The following is an 18,819-nucleotide window of genomic DNA, read 5'->3' as shown; positions in this document are numbered from 1 at the left end:
AGAACATGCAAACTCCACACAGAGAGGACCCCAGTCACCCGGCCGGGGAATCGAACCCAGGCCCTCCTTGCTGTGAGGCGACAGCACTACCCACCACGCCACCGTGCTGTGTGTAAACAGTAATAATAAATTAAAACATTTTTGAGAAATGATATTTTGGTGGGGCGGCATGGTGGCGTGGTGGGTAGCGCTGTCGCCTCACAGCGAGGAGGGCCTGGATTCGATTCCCCGGTTGGGCGGCCAGGGTCCTCTCTGTGTGGAGTTTGCATGTTCTCCCCGTGTCTGCGTGGGTTTCCTCCGGTTTCCTCCCACAGTCCAAAGACATGCAGTCAGGCCAATTGGAGATGCTAAATTGCCCCTAGGTGTGAGTGACTGTCTGTGTCTGTGTGTCTGCCCTGCGATGGACTGGTGACCTGTCCAGGGTGTATCCTGCCTTCCGCCCGAAGACTGCTGGGATTGGCTCCAGCATCCCCCCGCGACCCTGACGGAGAAGCGGCTTAGAAAATGGATGGATGGATGGATGGATGGATATTTTGGTGGGGGGGGTTATGTTGCATCTTGTTGCCATATGACAGTATCATGTGACAATGGACCTGCAATCTGAAATGCATAAAATGGGTTTTTTATTTAATTTGTTCTTGAGAAGGTCCTAAGAAAAAGTCTTCATCAGATTCATGACATGTTCTTGAACCACCAAACTGTTCAGGCCTTTGTGATCTTGAGTATGTGTAGATTCTGTGCTTACCTAAGAACATATCCCAAATAAATAAAAAACATGGATGAAATCAGAATCATCATGGAAATTGCGTAAGTGGGTTTTAAGGACTTTCTTGGTGAATGAGGCCCATGTTAGTAAACCAATGCATTACACTTTTAAAGATACATTTTAATTTAAAAGTCAAAATGCTAAATTTGAAAGCACCATTGCCACAAGCACTTTCAAGGCTGTTAAAGATTATCAGTATATCTTTATAACTTCAGCTCTACAACATGTTCACATCACTGTGAAAAGTGTGCTTGGTAATTTCATGTCTGGAAATTTCATGACTTGAAGTTCATTCTTCGTTGAGTGTACTTAAGTAAAAATTTAGGTTAATTTTTACTTTCAAACGATGAAAGCTCAAATTATATTTTGTCATTTACATTATTTACTAATTACTTTTTTGTGTTTTATTTCATTATGTTTTGTAGACCTGTTCTGCTTTGTGTTTAGCTTTGTGTAACTCTCACTTTTTAAAATGCATTATTTCATCTTACGTATCAAAGTATATAAAAAAAGAGGAGACTACTTTCACTCAAATCATTTCACAGATGAAAAATAGTGTTGCTTGATTATGGCATTAGGCCTCTCTACCCAGTTGTAGTGGAAGTTGTTGGCACACAGAAATGGGAAATCCATCTACATAAGGTAGTACAAGGCAAGGGCTGTTTTTATGAAGATGTGTTTGTTTTTCACAAAGATGCAGAGGACCTATTAAATTTCAAATCAAACTTAATCATTGTCATCTATATGTAAACAAAACAATAAAAAGATGTTCACAAAAATGAATGACAGGCAATTATCAGTTTGTCTTCACTGAGGTGTGTAATTCTAACTCATTTTTCTGTTTTGCAATTTCTTTTGTGTCATTTAGGTAAGTGCAATAATATTTTGCTTCCTCTTGGCCAAGAGAGAATAATTTATCATTACAAACTAATGGGCAGTTTACGTTACAAATATTTCCCTCTGGCTTCATCAAGCTAAGCCTTGTGTCCTTGCTCTGGCCACTGAGGAATTGTGCTGTAATTAATGTGTTATTGAAGTTAAAGAACAGTTAGACTCTTTGGGGAATTGTAAGCCTTAGTGCCTTAAAGAACAGTTGGACAGTTGGGGAATAATAAGCCTTAGTGGACTAATGACCTGTTTTTTAGTGAGAAATGACAGATGTGTTTTTCCTCTGTTGTAGTTTTGTCTAAAGAAAAAATATTACATTTTCTAATCAGTTTACAATACATAGAGACAGTAATAAGTAATTAAATACTAAATATTACATGTTATTTCATCCCATTATCTTTTTAAAATGATATCTTGACACAACTCAAGAAAAACAGTGAGGATTTACTTGACTACATAACCACTGGGACATAATTATATGAGCCATACTCCCATATTGAAGAACTGATTCCTGTCCCCTGGTCCCCTCACTCACTAAGGGACAGTTCCCCAGGACAAATGACTGAAAGTGCTTTGATGGGCTTTAAACTGGACTTGTGGTGTGTAACAAACATGTTTATCAGAGCTGAATGACATCCCAAGGGCATGTTTCAGAGAGGCCACAGTCTCTCATTAAGTCAGTGTCATCCACTTTGCCAGGCCTTGTGTTTGCAGACCACTATCAGTTCACTTGATATACATAAAGTAATTCACATAATATTTTGTTATGTTAACATTACATCAGACTTCGCAAAAGCTTAGTGGCTGCTAACATTCCTATGCCAATGTATTCCAGTTATCCCTTCAATTTTAGAATAATAGCTAAACTGTCACATCTTTGAGGATTCTTTCTTATGAAATCACTAAAGAAATTTTACACTTAACACATTAAAAGATAATGGGGGGCTGTTATATTGCATCTTGTTGCCATATGGCAGTAGCATGTGACAATGGACGTGCAAACTGTCACACATAAAATGGGCCTCATTCTCCAATATCTTCCCATATCTTCCGCTTTTTTAATTTGTTCTTGAAGGTCTTAAGAAAAAGTCTATCAAATTCATGACTTGTTCGTAAACCATCAAACTGTTCAGACCTTTGTGATCTTGAGCATGTGCAGATTCTGTGCTTACCTAAGAACATATCCCAAATAAAAAAAAAACATTGGTGAATGTCAGAATCATCATGAAAACTGCGTAAGTGGGTTTTAAGAAGTAATTTCTTGGTGAATGAGGCTCGATGTAAATAAACCAATGCATTACACTGAACAGTTTCTAATATTTGGTAGTTTTGTAATGTAAGCTTGATCTAAAATGAAATCAATCAAATTGTAAAATTGTGGCAGTGTCCACTGTGTCAAGTGTTTATTTGTTCCCATTGTTTACTATTCTAACTGCAATTCCAGTGGCTAATGCTGTTGCCATGTGGCAACAATTAATTTAATCATTTCATTTGAAACCATAGCATCTGAACTGATTTCATTTATGCAAAAGAAAATTTTGAACAAAATGGACATATAAAATCGACAAAGAACCACTCAAAATAATGTTACCCAAAATTTGAAGCCTTAATTTAATATCAATTAATAATTTAATACCAATGAGCTTCACGATGACTGAGGATGCAACATGAAGTTGATATAGAGTATATGCAGGAATGATACCAATGGATATAGGGTACAGTATATGGGCATTATCATTTTTAACAGGCCTTGGCAGGGTAATTAAATGACCCTGATGTGAAGCTGAAGGTTATTCCACTTCGTTTACTTTTGCCTCACAACTAAGTTACAATGCTTTATATATGTTCCAACTTTTGCCAGCAAAGATTGTTTTAAACTTTAAAAGTATTAATAAACTTTAAGTATTAATAAATCTAGACCACTTGGCCCAGGGCCAGAGTGGTACAGAAGTAACTTCCATCCACCCATCCATTTTCTAAGCCGCTTCTCCGTCAGGGTCGCGGGGGGATGCTGGAGCCTATCCCAGCAGTCTTCGGGCGGAAGGCAGGATACACCCTGGACAGGTCGCCAGTCCATCGCAGGGCAGACAGACAGACACAGACATTCACTCACACACTCACACCTAGGGGTAATTTAGCATAGCAAAAATTAGCATTTTTGTCCAATTGGCCTGACTGCATGTCTTTGGACTGTGGGAGGAAACCGGAGGAAACCCACACAGACACGGGGAGAACATGCAAACTCCACACAGAGAGGACCCCAGTCACCCGGCCGGGGAATCGGGAGGCGACAGCGCTACCCACCACACCACCGTGCCGCCCCAGAAGTAACTTCCTATTAGCATTTTGCAATGTCCAACTTTTTATTATTCACACATGAATACTCCCTGTTGTGTTGACCAGCACCCAATGCATACTACCACAGACTTTCTCAACAAGTCTCATTAACTGACCAATTACAATCTGTACCACTAGATGATGCATGGTGTGATTTTCTACAATTACTACAAATATAAATTTGAGTTGTGATGATTACAGTTTGTGTGTTGCTGGTGACAGAGCTGTCTGTAACCACCAACTTTAAAAAATGCACTGTTGTTAGCCCACAGTAATCGGCCCACAGGTTACTGTCCCAACAAGAATTCTGTCAACCTTCCTGAAGACCCACTCAGAGATTACAAGAAGAGAGGAAGAGCAACCTTGTTAATACAAGAGCCATGTTGTATCATTGATACAACATGTGATACAATGATAACCGATGGTTTCAGTAGTGCAGTACAGCTACTCTTACAACTAGCACCTATGTGATCACCACACAGCCTCTAGAGAGCCCTACCCACTGTCATGATTCTACTGTGCAAGGTGAAACAGACACCAGGGTATGGAAAGTTCTGGGTTTGGATTTGAGGCCTGTAGAAGAATGTTGTACTGCACTGATCAGTAAAAATGCCTTAACAGTTTGCATGTTTAAGAAAATTAGCTGATCTGAATTTTAGAAAGTGCAAAATGTTCCACTCTTTCCTAGAGTAGGATCATAGGGTGTGTGATCATCATGTACTGTGTGGTGAAATGCTACACAAAAATAAACTTTTCTACACATTTTTGTTTAATCAACATTTTCTATTTACTCTAACACAAATGTTCAATCTCTTTTAAATGGAAAGACTTGTCATACATGCCTGAGCAAGCAAATGAATATCAGACATTATTTTGGTTATGGAAAAAAATGAACACTCACTTTATGATTGTCCATATTAATGTATTAATGCCTATCATTATGCGAAGACGTAGTAGGATAAACTCAGGCCCTCACACATAGCATTCAGTCTTCTAAATAACTATTCTTCTCAATACATATTTCTAAAAAGCATAATTGGTAATTGCATCATATTGTAATATAGTATAAAAATAAATATAGTATTATCCAGCATAATTTTTACAACTTTGTAATTTTGGTTCCATTCAACAAATGCTGTGAAAACCACATATTTAATAAGGTCATTTATGAGTCTGGCATTATGTATGTTTCATCTATCATAAAAATGTATTTCAATAAGTTTTTACCATGACTTTCATGGTTTCAGAAGCTCTTTCATATAATTGAATAAAAACATTTTTTTTGAATAAATATTGTCTTGATTTGTAGATTTGTAGCCACATAGTATTGGGTTCACCAGTGGGACCAATTAAAGGGTTTATAGTCCATTTTTATATTTGAAGGTCTGTGCAATGTTGCCCATTGAGATATGTGGTGGGCACACTGATCCTCTGGGATAGAAGAACCAGTGATACATTTGAGATTGAAAACATAATGACCTGTAACAAACATGTTATTTTATTACATCATTTTGGGACACAGTGTATCCCACAATGTCCCTCTGTAGACCTGCGGAAGCTAAGATGAATTGTGGATGAAATGTTCGGACTTAAGGTGGAACAGGCCTCTGTTTTTGACCTATTCGACAGTACCTGCTACATTACATTGATATAACCATGTCCATAACACGTTATACTTCACAATGTCTCACGTCATGACAGCATATGTCACATGCTATTTTTGTTAAGCATACTCTATTTAGCCGTCATGACATGCATGAGACGCATTTACTTCAGAACAATGGGATCTAACAGCTCACCATGTGGTCATCAGGGACCTTGAAATCTAAATCTTTCAAGTTCAATTTTAATATAAATCAAAGAGTTAATTGAAAAAAACTAAAAAGACTAAGTACTATTCTGACAAGATGAGTTGGGTTGGGTTTGAGACAGCAACCTATCAATAGAAAGCACCTGACACAAGATGTGTTTTTTATATATTTAACCAATTTTTAACATTCTGGCATGATACATTTTTAAAGAAGATATTAGGAAAAAGTGGTAAAGATAAAAGTAGTAACGCCAGATCATTTTCATTTCAGCTGTTCAAAATGAGGAGTTTCACTAAAAATAATACAGTTTGTCAAAGAAAAAATTGGGAACTTGATTTAAAATTACATAACATTTCATATTAATATCATGTAAACTATGTATACTTTATGAATGTTGATTTAAAGATTCATGAGGATGTTATAGAGTGTTTATGTAAGATGTTATCAATGTATGATGTAGACGACACGAAGGTAAAGTGTTACAGTGTGTGAACAATGCTGCTTATGTAGTCTCTGTGTACACATTTAACAATATTGGTCTGTTTTTCAAGACTATTAAATTATCCATCCACCCATCCATTATCTAAGCCACTTCTCCGTCAGGGTCGCGGGGGGCTATTAAATTATGTGGCAATTAAAATAGCTTGTGAGTGACATTGCTACTCAAAAAGGCTCTGATGGTAGTGCTGCCTTCGAGGTAGAAAGAATATAGATCGTGCTCATTTTGAAAGAATTGCACTAGTTACCTGTGTCCTTTAGAATATTTTGTACAAATTTTTTAATTTTTTCTAAAAGGCCCCAGACCTTCTGCAAATGAATTACAATATACAGTGTTTACAGTAAGTTACAGAAGGAGTAGTGAGGCCTTTCTCTGTTATTATGCTTCTAAACTGTGGAGCTCATTACCCTTGAGGCAATCAATTTTACACAGACTTAAGGAACAGTTGAATTTGTCTTTTATTTAAAATGCACAGTAATCTCATTTGTTTTCATTTTTACCTTCCCTGTCTGGTGTGTTTCTGCTTTTTTTTCTCATTGTAAAGCACTTTAACCTGTCCATTCTATAGCCATTCTATCATTCTTCCCTATTTGCATAGGTTTGCAAAAAAAAAAAAAACAGAGGAAAATGTACAGAAGATGCAATCCAGAGATCTAAAAGTTGTTATAATAAATATTTTACCCAATCCAACTGTTTAAATTTATATCTCTGAAAATGTAAAGTTATTTTCCATTTGGCATTACAATGGCATTTCTGCCATTGCTATCATTTCTGTTATATGTAATAAGGAATGCTAAGCCTCAATAAAAGGAGGAACAGATCTGAATGGATGGAACCATAATTTACTTACTTTGATGGTTGTAGAGCTTACTGATAGAACTTTCTGCAAAAAGGCTGTGCAATGGCATCATAAACTCACCATGTTTGCATGTTTATACTGTGAATTTTTCAGCAATATTGTAAAAAATGTAAATATTCTATTCATTATATAATAATGAGAGTAAATCACTGAAGTATAGGCCCACAAACTCATGTAATTGAAGGTGGTAACTATATATATAACAAATTGCATAGGCTTTTTTTAGAAGTCAACAGCTAATTATCAATGCCTGCCTGTTGGCTAAAAACAATAAGCAAACAGGAAATTACTTAGCGTCCTTGGTGACCTCTGTCTGTCACCTTATACTATATAAACTCGGCCAAAAGTTCATGTACACTTTTCCTCCTGCAAGACTACTATTCCTGCTGTTCATTTGATCTGCAGTGGGTATGTTAATATTCTACACATCATAACTTTTGCAGAGATTATATGTCTAAAATGTTATTTTAGGCATTTTATTTGTAATAATTATGAAAGTATTGTTACTGACATAATGATGTAATTTCTTCTTTTTAGTTCAGGGCAATGATTTCAGTGTTTGTCATCTAAAGCACAATGGAAAATGAAACCATCCTCTATTTCTCCATGTTTGAAAATCTGGGCTATTTCCGATATTTGTACTTCATTTTTGGATTGATGCTCTACTGCACTATATTATTCCTCAATGTCACCATCGTTCTTGTAATATATCTGGAACCCACTTTGCACGAGCCTATGTACATTTTGATTTCTTGTTTATCACTCAATTCTCTTTATGGCACAGCTGGCTTCTTTCCAAGATTACTAACTGATTTACTGGTATATTCACACACAATCTCCCGTCCTGCATGCCATGTACAGACGCTTGTTATTTACACTTATGCATCATATGAATTTACAATCTTAACATTAATGGCATATGACAGATTTGTTGCTATAAGTAAACCTTTACGATACCACAGCATTATTACCCCCAGGGTACTTATCATTTTAATAGTTATGTCCTGGATTTATCCAATGTTTTCTATTGGTATAGGCATCATTTTGACTGCTAGATTAAGACTGTGTGGTAATGAAATAAAAAAATTGTACTGTAACAACTGGATTATTGCAAAGCTCTCCTGTGAGAATGCTATGATTGACAACATCTACGGCTTTGTTGTGCTTGTAACAACAGTTTTGATTCCCTTGACTTTTATTATATATTCCTATGTTAAGATTCTTTTCATTTGTCAGAGAAGTTCAAAAGAGGTTAGAAAGAAAGCTTATCATACTTGTCTTCCTCATTTGGTGACTTTTACTAATTACTCAATCACTATTTTCTGTGAAATGACCTTTACCCGTTTTGACAATTTACATCCAGCAGTAGCTGTTATTCTCTCTCTAGAGTTTCTGATTATACCGCCTCTCTTAAACCCCCTCGTTTATGGCTTAAACTTTCCTGACATCCGCAGAAAAATTACACATCTTAAAATATCTAAGCAATCTGTTGATCCCCAATTTGCACACTAAGCACCTTAGTGTTGAGATCATCCTAACTGGAATAGAGAGTGTACAGGGTGATGCTTGCTTTACCATTTAAGAATGATCTTTGTTCTCAGATGCTTTTGGGGAATTCAGCCTTGAATATGCATTTGAGGAAATGTTAGAAAATTGTAAATCAATGATTTCAAATTAGGTTATTTTAAGCTTGTGTAAAATTGGGCTTTATAGAGAACCAAATATGCTATGCTTTTCACCCTGATTGTAAAACGTTATCTTACAATACACAGGTTAACAAACATCTTTCCTCATTATACGTCACATTAAATATTTTTGTGCTTTTTTCTCTCTTTCAATGCTTTCAACACATTTTATCTGGTATGTATCACACGGCAACATGTTATTGACTTATGAATGTTTTATTTATGATTTAATTGACTCACTGTTCTTGTGCTACATGTACTTTTTCTTCTGGGTATTGCCAATATTTTTATTTCATTTTGAGACTGATCCTGCTTTTGCTCTTTTCTAATGCTCTAATGCATCTTTCTGGAAGTCACAAATGAAAATACAGTCCTGCGTTGGAATTTACTTCTGTATTTATCTATGAAAAATCTTCTTTTTCAACTTCAGTCATATTTAGACTCTTTAATGTTTTATTATGTACTGTTGAAGACTTAACATGTATTCTTGCCTAGTCAACATTTTAAATAACTATATAATCACTGTATATAAATGAATGTGTAATGCACTTGGATTTTGAATGTTGGAACAATAGTATGAATAACTGATGTTTGATTCAAAGTGATAAAATATTGCTTTAATAAATGTGCAATAAAGTAATTTGTCTGTAAATATGCATGGAGCATGTTGTAATGTTGTGAAGACACATTTTCAAGGGCTTCAAAAGCATAATTGATTAAAATAAAATAATGTTTTTAAAAAAACTTTACTGTCTGAAACCTTCCCACACAAAGTAATTTCACCTTAGCTAAATTTACTTTTTTCCTGGTTTGGAAGATGCTTCAATAATAGATAAACATTATTGCAAATCACTGATATATAAACCTTCCTATCTTTGTCTCACTTTCTATGCCAAGAATACATTTTGAATTTTTTTTTTAAGTAGTATTTTAATACTATCCACCACCATCGTACCCCTCCCAAAGAAAAACATTGTGACCTGCCTAAATGAATATTGCCCTGTTGCACTCACCCCAATCGTGATGAAGTGCTTCGAGAGAACAGTCATGACTCACATCCAGGAGACCTTTCCGAACACTATAGACCGGACAGGTCCACAGACGACGCAATGAACACAGCCCTTCACACAGCCCTCACACACATAGAGGGCAAGGACATGTATGTCAGAATGCTCTTCATCGACTACAGCTCAGCATTTAACACGGTCATCCCACACAAACTCTCAGAAAAGCTCCTCACCCTCAGACTGACATCTGCCCTCTGTAACTGTGTGCTGAACTTTCTAACAGATACCCTAGTCTCTCAGAGTCGGCAGCCGCACATCCAGCACAAGAACAGTGAGCACAGGGGTCCCCCAGGGCTGTGTGCTGAGCCCCCTTCTGTACACACTCTTCATGTATGACTACGTGGCCTCCCAGAACAACACCAGCATCATCAACTTTGCTGATGATACTACAGTTGTAGGACTGATCACTGGTGGGGACGAGACAGCATACAGGAAGGAGGTGGCTGAGCTGGTGGCCTGGTGTCATAACAACAATCTTTCCTTGAATGCAGACAAGACCAAGGAAATGATTGTTGATCCATTGCTGAGACTGAGGTGGAGAGGGTCTGGTATGGAAACTGCACTGCTCAGGACAGGAAGGCTCTCCAGCGTGTGATCAAAACTGCACAGTCCATCTCAGGAGCAGCCTTCCCCTCACTACAGAACACTTATCATACCAGGATCATCAGGAGGGCCCACAACATTATCAGGGACAGTGCACACCCCCAGCACAGACCTTTCACACTCCTACCTTCAGGTAGATGCTACAGGAGTGTAAAGTCCAGGACTACAAGACTGACCAACAGTTTCTATTCACATGCCATCAGACTTGTGAACACCTCACTCACTACCTCCCCCCTCCCATTCTGAACTGGTTTAACCTTGCACTCAATAACTGCACCTTACCTACACTGTACTGCTACTGTTAGAACACTACTGTTTACATCTGTTACTTGCACAGAACACTATTGTTTACTGTTTACATCTGTTACTTGATGCACTTTATGAACAGCTGCTCTGCATATTTGCACATTTGCACATACGCACGTGTAACTTTAATTTTATTTCAACTTCCATACTGTACATTTTTACTTTTACTTTTTACTACTGTTTTTAGAGTTATTCTTATATTTTCTTTTTTATTATTCTCTTAAGATTATATTTGGTGAAAGGAGGAACAGCAAAGTAAGAATTTCATTGTACAGTGTAACTGCCTGTTCTGCTGTGCACATGACAATAAAACTCTTGAATCTTGAATCTTAATTTAGAAAGTTCAATACAGGCTCTTTAAAGCAATAAAACATTTTTATTATATGTAAAATTATAATATAGAATTTTGTGATGAATGACATAGAAAGGAATCATAATAGCACAAAGTCAGATCAATTTACTTCAGAATAATTGCTATGGAGTAATTTACTGAAGTGACATTCAATTTGGTGACATTTGGTGGTTTGGCCTGGTGAATATTAAAATGACTCTGGTTTTTAACTACAGTCATTTTAATAGTAATTAATTTAAAATTTAAAAAAATACATCTACATTTCTAATATTAGCTGTAGTAGCTACATTTATCTAACATTTCTAGTTAGCCTGACAGGTATGGTAACAGAGCCCTAATTAGCCACTGATGTTACTATATGCTGTATCCACCATATGAAATTGTAAAATAACATTGAACTGTCAAAGGGGTTACTGATGTAGTTAGTGCAAACAAATCAACTACAGTTTTACAATACATAGATATTTTTATTCAGTTGCTGTGAACCGCTTCATAGACTGCCCCCAGGTGGTCAGCTGTGGAAAAGAACTGTATAAAAAGACACTTCAGGCTTCATCTATTCATTAGAGGACACACATGCAAAGGCACCAGGAATTTTTATTTACTTTCAAGAGAAATATATACTTTGTAAGTATAATATGAAAAACGTTACATCAAATCTCTTTTATGTTTTTGTTGACTATCAAATGAAACACTGCTGCATCTGATTACAGTGTCATCTCTTGATAGCTTTATTCAGGACTCTGAAGCATTGAAGAGCAAGGTGACCTTTTTTTAAAAAAATGTGATGCAGTTTCACTTTCAATTGATAAGTAAATTATTATAATCTAAATTATTTTTTAATGAATTACATTATTACTATCATTATTATTATTATTATTAAATGAATAAGTTGTTAGCTCATAAATTAAGACATTACCAAATTGTTAATACTATTGCATAGTGATATTGTATATATACAGGGTGAGTCAAAAGTCACAGGACACCATTTTATTTTAGTTTATTTTATTTCTTATGCTGTCACAAGCCTCCATGATGCGGTGCTGAAGGGGGTGTTTGTTGCAGATTTTCTCAGCATACACAATTTGCTTGAGATGACCCCAGAGATAATATAATAAGTCGATGATAAAATAAAATTAAAAATAAAATAAAACAGTGTCCTGTGACTCTATAGATAGATAGATAGATAGATAGATAGATAGATAGATAGATAGATAGATAGATAGATATTCTGTCCAGATTTACTTAAAACACGGATATGAGTGTGACGTATCTTTAATGACTCTGAAAAGTCTTTTATTAACTCTAGTTAATTCTTTCCATTACAGATTCTGTTCACTATGAAGAATGTTTCCAGCATTTTAGTGTTCACACTCTCTGGACTAGATGGAATAGCTGAAAACAGATATGTGCTTTTTTCTTTGACAGCACTGTGCTATAACTTTGTCTTATTCTGTAACATCATTGTCATTTTGTCCATTGCCTCAGATAAATGCCTTCATGAGCCTATGTACATATTTTTATGTAATTTGTGTATAAATGCACTTTATGGCACGGCTGGTTTCTACCCTAAATTCATGTATGACTTGCTGTCCCAGTTACATGTGATTTCATATGCAGGCTGTTTGATTCAGATATTTATCATTTATTCATCTGTAATGTGTGACTATTCAACCTTAACAGTAATGGCATATGACAGGTATGTGGCGATATGTAAACCACTAGAGTACCATTCAGAAATGACAAATCATAAAATTGTAAAATTTATCATTTTTTCTTGGCTTGTACCTTTTTTTCTAATGAGTCTTTCAGTCTTGTTAACATCAACATTAATCTTGTGTGGCTCAAATATTGAAAAGATATATTGTGAAAACTGGGCAGTTGTTAAGCTGGCTTGTTATTCTACAACAATGAATAATGTGATTGGATACATAATTATAATTGGTTATTTTGGACATGCAGTATTGATTGTTGGCTCATATATACAGTTGATTGAAACATGTAGAAAGTCTAAAGAGGGCAGATATAAATTCATGCAGACTTGTACACCACACCTTCTTGCATTGTTTAATGTTACAAGTGCTTTGATGTTTGATGTGCTTTACAGTCGCTATGGTTCAAATTCTGTCCCTCAAGGTTTGCGGAATTTCTTGGCCCTGGACTTCCTCCTGATACCTCCCATTTTAAATCCTCTTATTTATGGTTTAACACTGACCAAAATACGGAAGCAAGTCATGAAACTGTTCTTCAGCAACATCATAGGTGTTGTCTAAACTGAACTTTTTTGTTAAAAAGAGTTTGTATGCACCCTGTTTAGACATTAAAAACTATAATTACTACATTTGAATTGACTTCAATAATAGAAATGTGGGATATCCAGATAAGAATATATCCAAGGCATAAGGAAAGAATTTCAAGACATGATGTTAGAAAAGAATGAACATTACTTATGAGTATTCAAGTAGGTTTAATCTAGGATTGCAATGTGTGCTGCTGTTGATTATATCCATGCAATGCAACATTATATTTGATAAACTGATTTCCTTCTTTGGCACTAAGCTCTGTCACACACATGTCTGCATAAACAGTTACCTGGCTAATTAAATGATTTGACATGATTCTTTTTATCTCCCAACAACATGAACTGAAAAAAATATTTTATAACAAAAAGGTGTAAAAAGAAAGAAGAATTAAACATAATAGTAGATTTACATAGCAGGGTTTTTCATCTTCCTCTCCATGGATCACCGCCTTATCGTGGTGGAGGGGTTTGCATGCTTGAATGATCCTAGGAGCTATGTTGTCTGGAGCAAAAGCTCCTGGTAGGGTCTCCCATGGCAAACTGGTCCGAGGTGACAGGTCAGACAAAGTGTGATCCAAAATTCCCCCTATGAAAATAATTAAAAAACAGGACTTGAGTACCCTGCCCAGAACAGGGTTACTGGGGCCCCACCCTGGAGCCAGGCCTGGGGGAGGAACTCGCCAGCAAGCGTCTGGTGGCCGGACATTTACTCATGGTGCCCGGCCAGGCCCAGCCCAAAGGGGTTACATGAGTCCCCCCTCCCATCGACCCACCACCAATGGGAAGGGCAGTAGTAGGGGTTCGGTGCTTTGTGGATCGGTCAGTGTCCGAAGGCGTGGGCCTTGGTGTTCTGATCCTCGGTTGCTGAAACTGGCTATTGGAACTTGGAATACTACCTCACTGGTGGGGAAGGAGCCTGAGTTGGTGCGTGAGGTTGAGAGATACCGGCTAGATATAGTCGGGCTCACCTCAACACACAGCTTGGGCTCTGGGTCCGATTTCCTTGAGAGGGGCTGGACTTTATTCTTTTCTGGTGTTGCCCATGGTGAGACGCGGCGGGCAGGTGTGGGCTTTACGCCTTCGGGTTAGGGAACGGGTCCTGACTGCTGTCTGTGCTTATGCACCGAACAGCAGTTCAGAGTACCCAGCCTTCTTAGAGTCCTTGGGAAGGATGCTTGAAAGTGCTCCTCCTGGAGACTCTATTGTCCTACTGGGGGACTTCAACGCTCACGTGGGCAATGACAGTGTGACCTGGAGGGGTGTGATTGGGAGGAATGGCCTCTCTGATCTGAACCCGAATGGTGTTCAGTTTTTGGACTTCTGTGCAAACCACAGTTTGTCCATCATGAACACCATGTTTGAACACAAGGATGTCCATAAGTGCACATGGCACCGGGACACTCTAGGCCGCAGTTCAATGATTGACCTTGTAGTTGTGTCATCGGACTTGCGGCCATGTCTTTTGGACACTCGGGTAAAGAGAGGAGCTGAGCTGCCAACTGATCACCACCTGGTGGTGAGTTGGATCAGGTGGTGGGGGAAGATGCCGGTCAGATCAGGAAAACCCAAACATATAGTGAGGATTTGCTGGGAACGTCTGACAGAAGATCTTCAGATTGATCTTCAACTCACACCTCCGTCAGGACTTTGACCAGATATTGGGGGAGGTGGGGGACATTGACTCAGAATGGGCCATGTTCCGCTCCTCCATTGTTGAAGCAGCTGACGCCGTCAAGCTGAAGAAGGAGTCCTATTGGGCATGGTTGGCCTGTGGGACACCAGAGGCAGCTGACAGGTATCGACAGGCCAAGCGATCTGCAGCTTCAGTCGTTGCCAAGGCAAAAACACGGGTGTGGGAGGAGTTTGGTGAGGACTTGGAAAGTGACTTTAAGTCAGCTCCAAAAAGATTCTGGCAAACCGTCAGGCGACTCAGAAGGGGAAAGCAGTGTGCCGCTACCGCTGTATATAGTGGGGATGGTGTGCTGCTGACCTCGACTGAAGACGACATTGGGCGGTGGAAGGAATACTTTGAGGACCTTCTCAATCCCACCGACACATTCTCCAGTGAGGAGGCAGAGTCTGGAGACACGGGAATAGGCTCGTCCATTACTGAGGCCGAAGTCATTAAGGTAGTTAAAAAGCTCCTTGGTGACAAGGCTCCAGGGGTGGATGAGATCTGTCCCGAGTTCCTCAAGCCTCTGGATGTTGTGGGGCTGTCTTGGCTGACACGCCTTTTCAACATTGCGTGGACATCGGGGGCGGTGCCACTGGATTGGCAGACTGGGGTTGTGGTGCCTCTTTTTAAAAAAGGGGACCAGAGGGTGTGTTCCAACTACAAGGGAATCACACTCCTCAGCCTCCCTGGTAAGGTTTATGCAGGGGTACTGGAGAAGAGAGTCCGGCTTATAGTCGAACCTCGGATTCAGGAGGAGCAGTGCAGGTTCCGCACTGGTCGTGGAACATTGGACCAACTCTTCACCCTCTCCAGGATCAGAGGGCTCATGGGAGTTTGCCCAATCAGTCCACATGTGCTTTGTGGATCTGGAGAAGGCATTCGACTGTGCTCCCCGGGGTATTCTGTGGGAGGTGCTTCGGTAGTACAGGGTACATGGCTCTTTGCTATGAGCCATTCAGGCCCTGTACAAACAAAGCAGGAGCATGGTTCGCATGGCCGGCAGTAAGTCAGACTCATTCCCAGTGAGGGTTGGACTCCGTCAGGGCTGCCCTTTTTCACTGATTCTATTCATAATTTTTATGGATAGAATTTCTGGGCGCTGTCAGGGGACGGAGGGTTTGGTGACCTCAAGGTCACATCACTGCTGTTTGCAGATGATGTGGTCCTATTGGGGACATCAGGCCATGAACTTCAGCTTTCGCTGGATCGGTTTTCAGCCGAGTGTGAAGCGACCGGGATGAGAATCAATACCTCTAAATCCAAGACCATGGTTCTCAGGCAGAAAAGGGTGGAGAGCCCTCTCTGGGTCGAGGATAAGCTCTTGCCTCAAGTGGAGGAGTTTAAGTATCTTGGGGTCTTGTTCACGAGTGATGGTATAAGAGAGCGGAAGATTGACAGGCGGATTGGTGCTGGGTCAGCAGTGGCAGCATCAGGAGGGGCCTCTGAAGTAGTTGCAACCAGTGTGACTGAAGGCAAACCTACAATAACATCCTTAAATACAGTCTTTTCAACATCAGCACCAAAACAGGTGACACTCATTGCTTGTGCTTTTTTTAAACTTTTGCTAACTGTTTGCTTCATTTTCATAATTTATCATTTTAATAAATTATGAATTCAAATGAATTATAATTATTCATAATGAATATTTCTAATTTATACAGGACTGCAAAAGAAGCTTTCGTTGCTCTTTTGCAGAGTCTATTTATCACTCTCTATGCTCACAGTTAAACATGCCCCTTTAGTTAACTCAGGTAATACCTGTGACTGACTAAGCTTCCTGGCACATTGCATTATGGAAATGGTTGTATTTATTAATAAAGCTTTAAGAAAGTAAATAATTATGAGAAATTCTCAAGCTCTAGTGGGGAAATTACTTTTACTTGTGGCTCCTCCCACTACTCCATATGCTTTTTCTGTTTACTTTTTGATCGTCCACGTGCATTTGTTTTTCTGTCTAGTCTAGCCCCTTGTTTCGTGACTCCGCCCCGATTGTTTCCACCTGTCCGCTGCAGGCTTGCCTGCCTCTGTGGACATCGCAGTTCCATTGTTCCTGCCCATCCCACCCCGCCCTGTCCTGTGTCTGCTGTTCCCCGTGGGCCTCCTATTTCTGCTTCTTTGTCCCCTGTTTTTTTGGTCCCTTTGTTTTTACCTTCCTCTGTTCCTGGTGTTGTCTTGTTCCCTTCTGTTCTGTCTGTTCCCATTCCCGTTCCTGTTGTGGTTTCCATTTTTGTCTCTCCTTTTTGTTTGTCCCAGTGTCTGTCTTTGTGTCTGTTTCTGTGCCTGTGACAGTTTTGGTTCCTATTCCCCACTCGTTTGCGTGGTCTGTTTTGTGTTCTTGTTTCCCTCATCCTGTTGTGCCTCCAGTCATCTCTTGTTTGGTGTCATTTTGTTTTGTGCCTCCTTGCCCTCTGTCCGTGTTTCATTCTCGTTCTGTTCATGTTTCATCTATTCCAGTGTCTGGTATTGTGTCGTTCCCATTTCTGCTCTTACTTCCTCTTCTGCGTCTGTGCCTTCAGCTCCTGTTGTCCCATGTTCTGTGCCTGTTTCCATTCCTGTGCCTTCTTCTGTTCCCGTTTTGGCTTCCACTCCTGTTTTCGTGTCTGTGCCTTTGGCTTCCGCTCCCATTCCTGCTCCTGTTCCCGTTCTTGCTTCTGTGTCTGTTCCTGCTCATGTTCCTGCTTCGGCTTCTGTGCCCATGTCTGTTCCTGCTTCTGTCTGTGCCTGTCCTGTGTCCTGTCCTGGCTCCTGTCCTGGTTTAGTTCTACCTGTTTTTGGTCTCTTGTTTGATTTAGTTTTTGTTTGGCACGCTTCGGAGCTGCACGCCTAGGTGGCCTTAATTATCATGAACAGGACACCCATATGCAATAGTGCAGGCATCTCTGTCTTGGCCCCTCATGTCACTTTCAGATCACCCCAAGTTTTCAGTAAAAGACCAGCCATTACTATCAACAAAAGTGAAAAGTCAGCACTTTCACTGACTCTGGAGCAGTCGGGAACTTCATTGATATGTGTTTGAAGCTACACCTAAACTCTCATGCACTCCTTTCTTCTTTTGGCCACTGATGCTCACTCTTGTTCTTTCATTGTTGTCACTCAGCAGACCCTTCCTATGACCTTACATCTAGGATAGCGTATAGAGCAAATATTGCTGCTTCTTACACAAGCTCCTGGCTGGCTGATTCCCTGGATAGATTGGCTGACCTGATTTGTGATGGTCTGGAGCTTATTCAATGAAGTCCCCACAACTAGTTTTGAAAGCCATGCAGTCATTCCAGGTGTCACTCCCCAACCTTCCTTGATTCCCTCCCAACAGTAAAACCAGGTCTTATAGCAGTAGCAGCAAATTAAGTGAGTACAGCTAAAAAGCTCAGTTGGAAGGAAGGGCTGAAAAGTAATTAAGAGGCCACTGGAAAGAAATCAATTTTTGGTTTATGTTGGTTTAAGTTGTGTTTGTTTAAAAAAAATACTTGCTGCTGAAACCATCATGCCTGCATTGTGCTTTTTTCCTTGTCAGAGCACATAGCATGCTACATTGAGGCTGAAACCTGGCAGAAGCACATCGGCACACTGAATGATCCATACCAGACAGTAAAGTGATCCAGGCCCTCCTTTATGGACAACAACCATCCAAAAAGGCCTGTTGGGTCTGCTACTAGAAGCCAAAAGCAC

General features: G+C 39.3%; 2 protein-coding genes across 2 annotated transcripts; both read left to right on the top strand.

The window, feature by feature from the left end:
• The first annotated feature begins 7,736 nt into the window (after positions 1-7,736).
• LOC108413777 (putative gustatory receptor clone PTE03) lies at positions 7,737-8,672 on the top strand. Its single transcript, XM_017686438.1, has one exon. It carries the CDS (start codon positions 7,737-7,739, stop codon positions 8,670-8,672), a length of 936 nt encoding a protein of 311 aa, XP_017541927.1.
• A 3,829-nt stretch (positions 8,673-12,501) lies between these two features.
• LOC108413778 (olfactory receptor 142-like) lies at positions 12,502-13,446 on the top strand. Its single transcript, XM_017686439.1, has one exon. It carries the CDS (start codon positions 12,514-12,516, stop codon positions 13,444-13,446), a length of 933 nt encoding a protein of 310 aa, XP_017541928.1. The 5' UTR covers positions 12,502-12,513.
• Positions 13,447-18,819: the final 5,373 nt, after the last annotated feature.

This window comes from Pygocentrus nattereri, chromosome 17 (genome assembly GCF_015220715.1).
Source record: "Pygocentrus nattereri isolate fPygNat1 chromosome 17, fPygNat1.pri, whole genome shotgun sequence".
NCBI lineage: Eukaryota > Metazoa > Chordata > Actinopteri > Characiformes > Serrasalmidae > Pygocentrus > Pygocentrus nattereri.
This window is presented reverse-complemented; position numbering and strand designations above follow the sequence as displayed.

Bases quoted from the DNA above. Each gene is read 5' to 3' on its own strand.
- LOC108413777 (XM_017686438.1), top strand. From the start codon at position 7,737: ATGGAAAATGAAACCATCCTCTATTTCTCCATGTTTGAAAATCTGGGC.
- LOC108413778 (XM_017686439.1), top strand. From the start codon at position 12,514: ATGAAGAATGTTTCCAGCATTTTAGTGTTCACACTCTCTGGACTAGAT.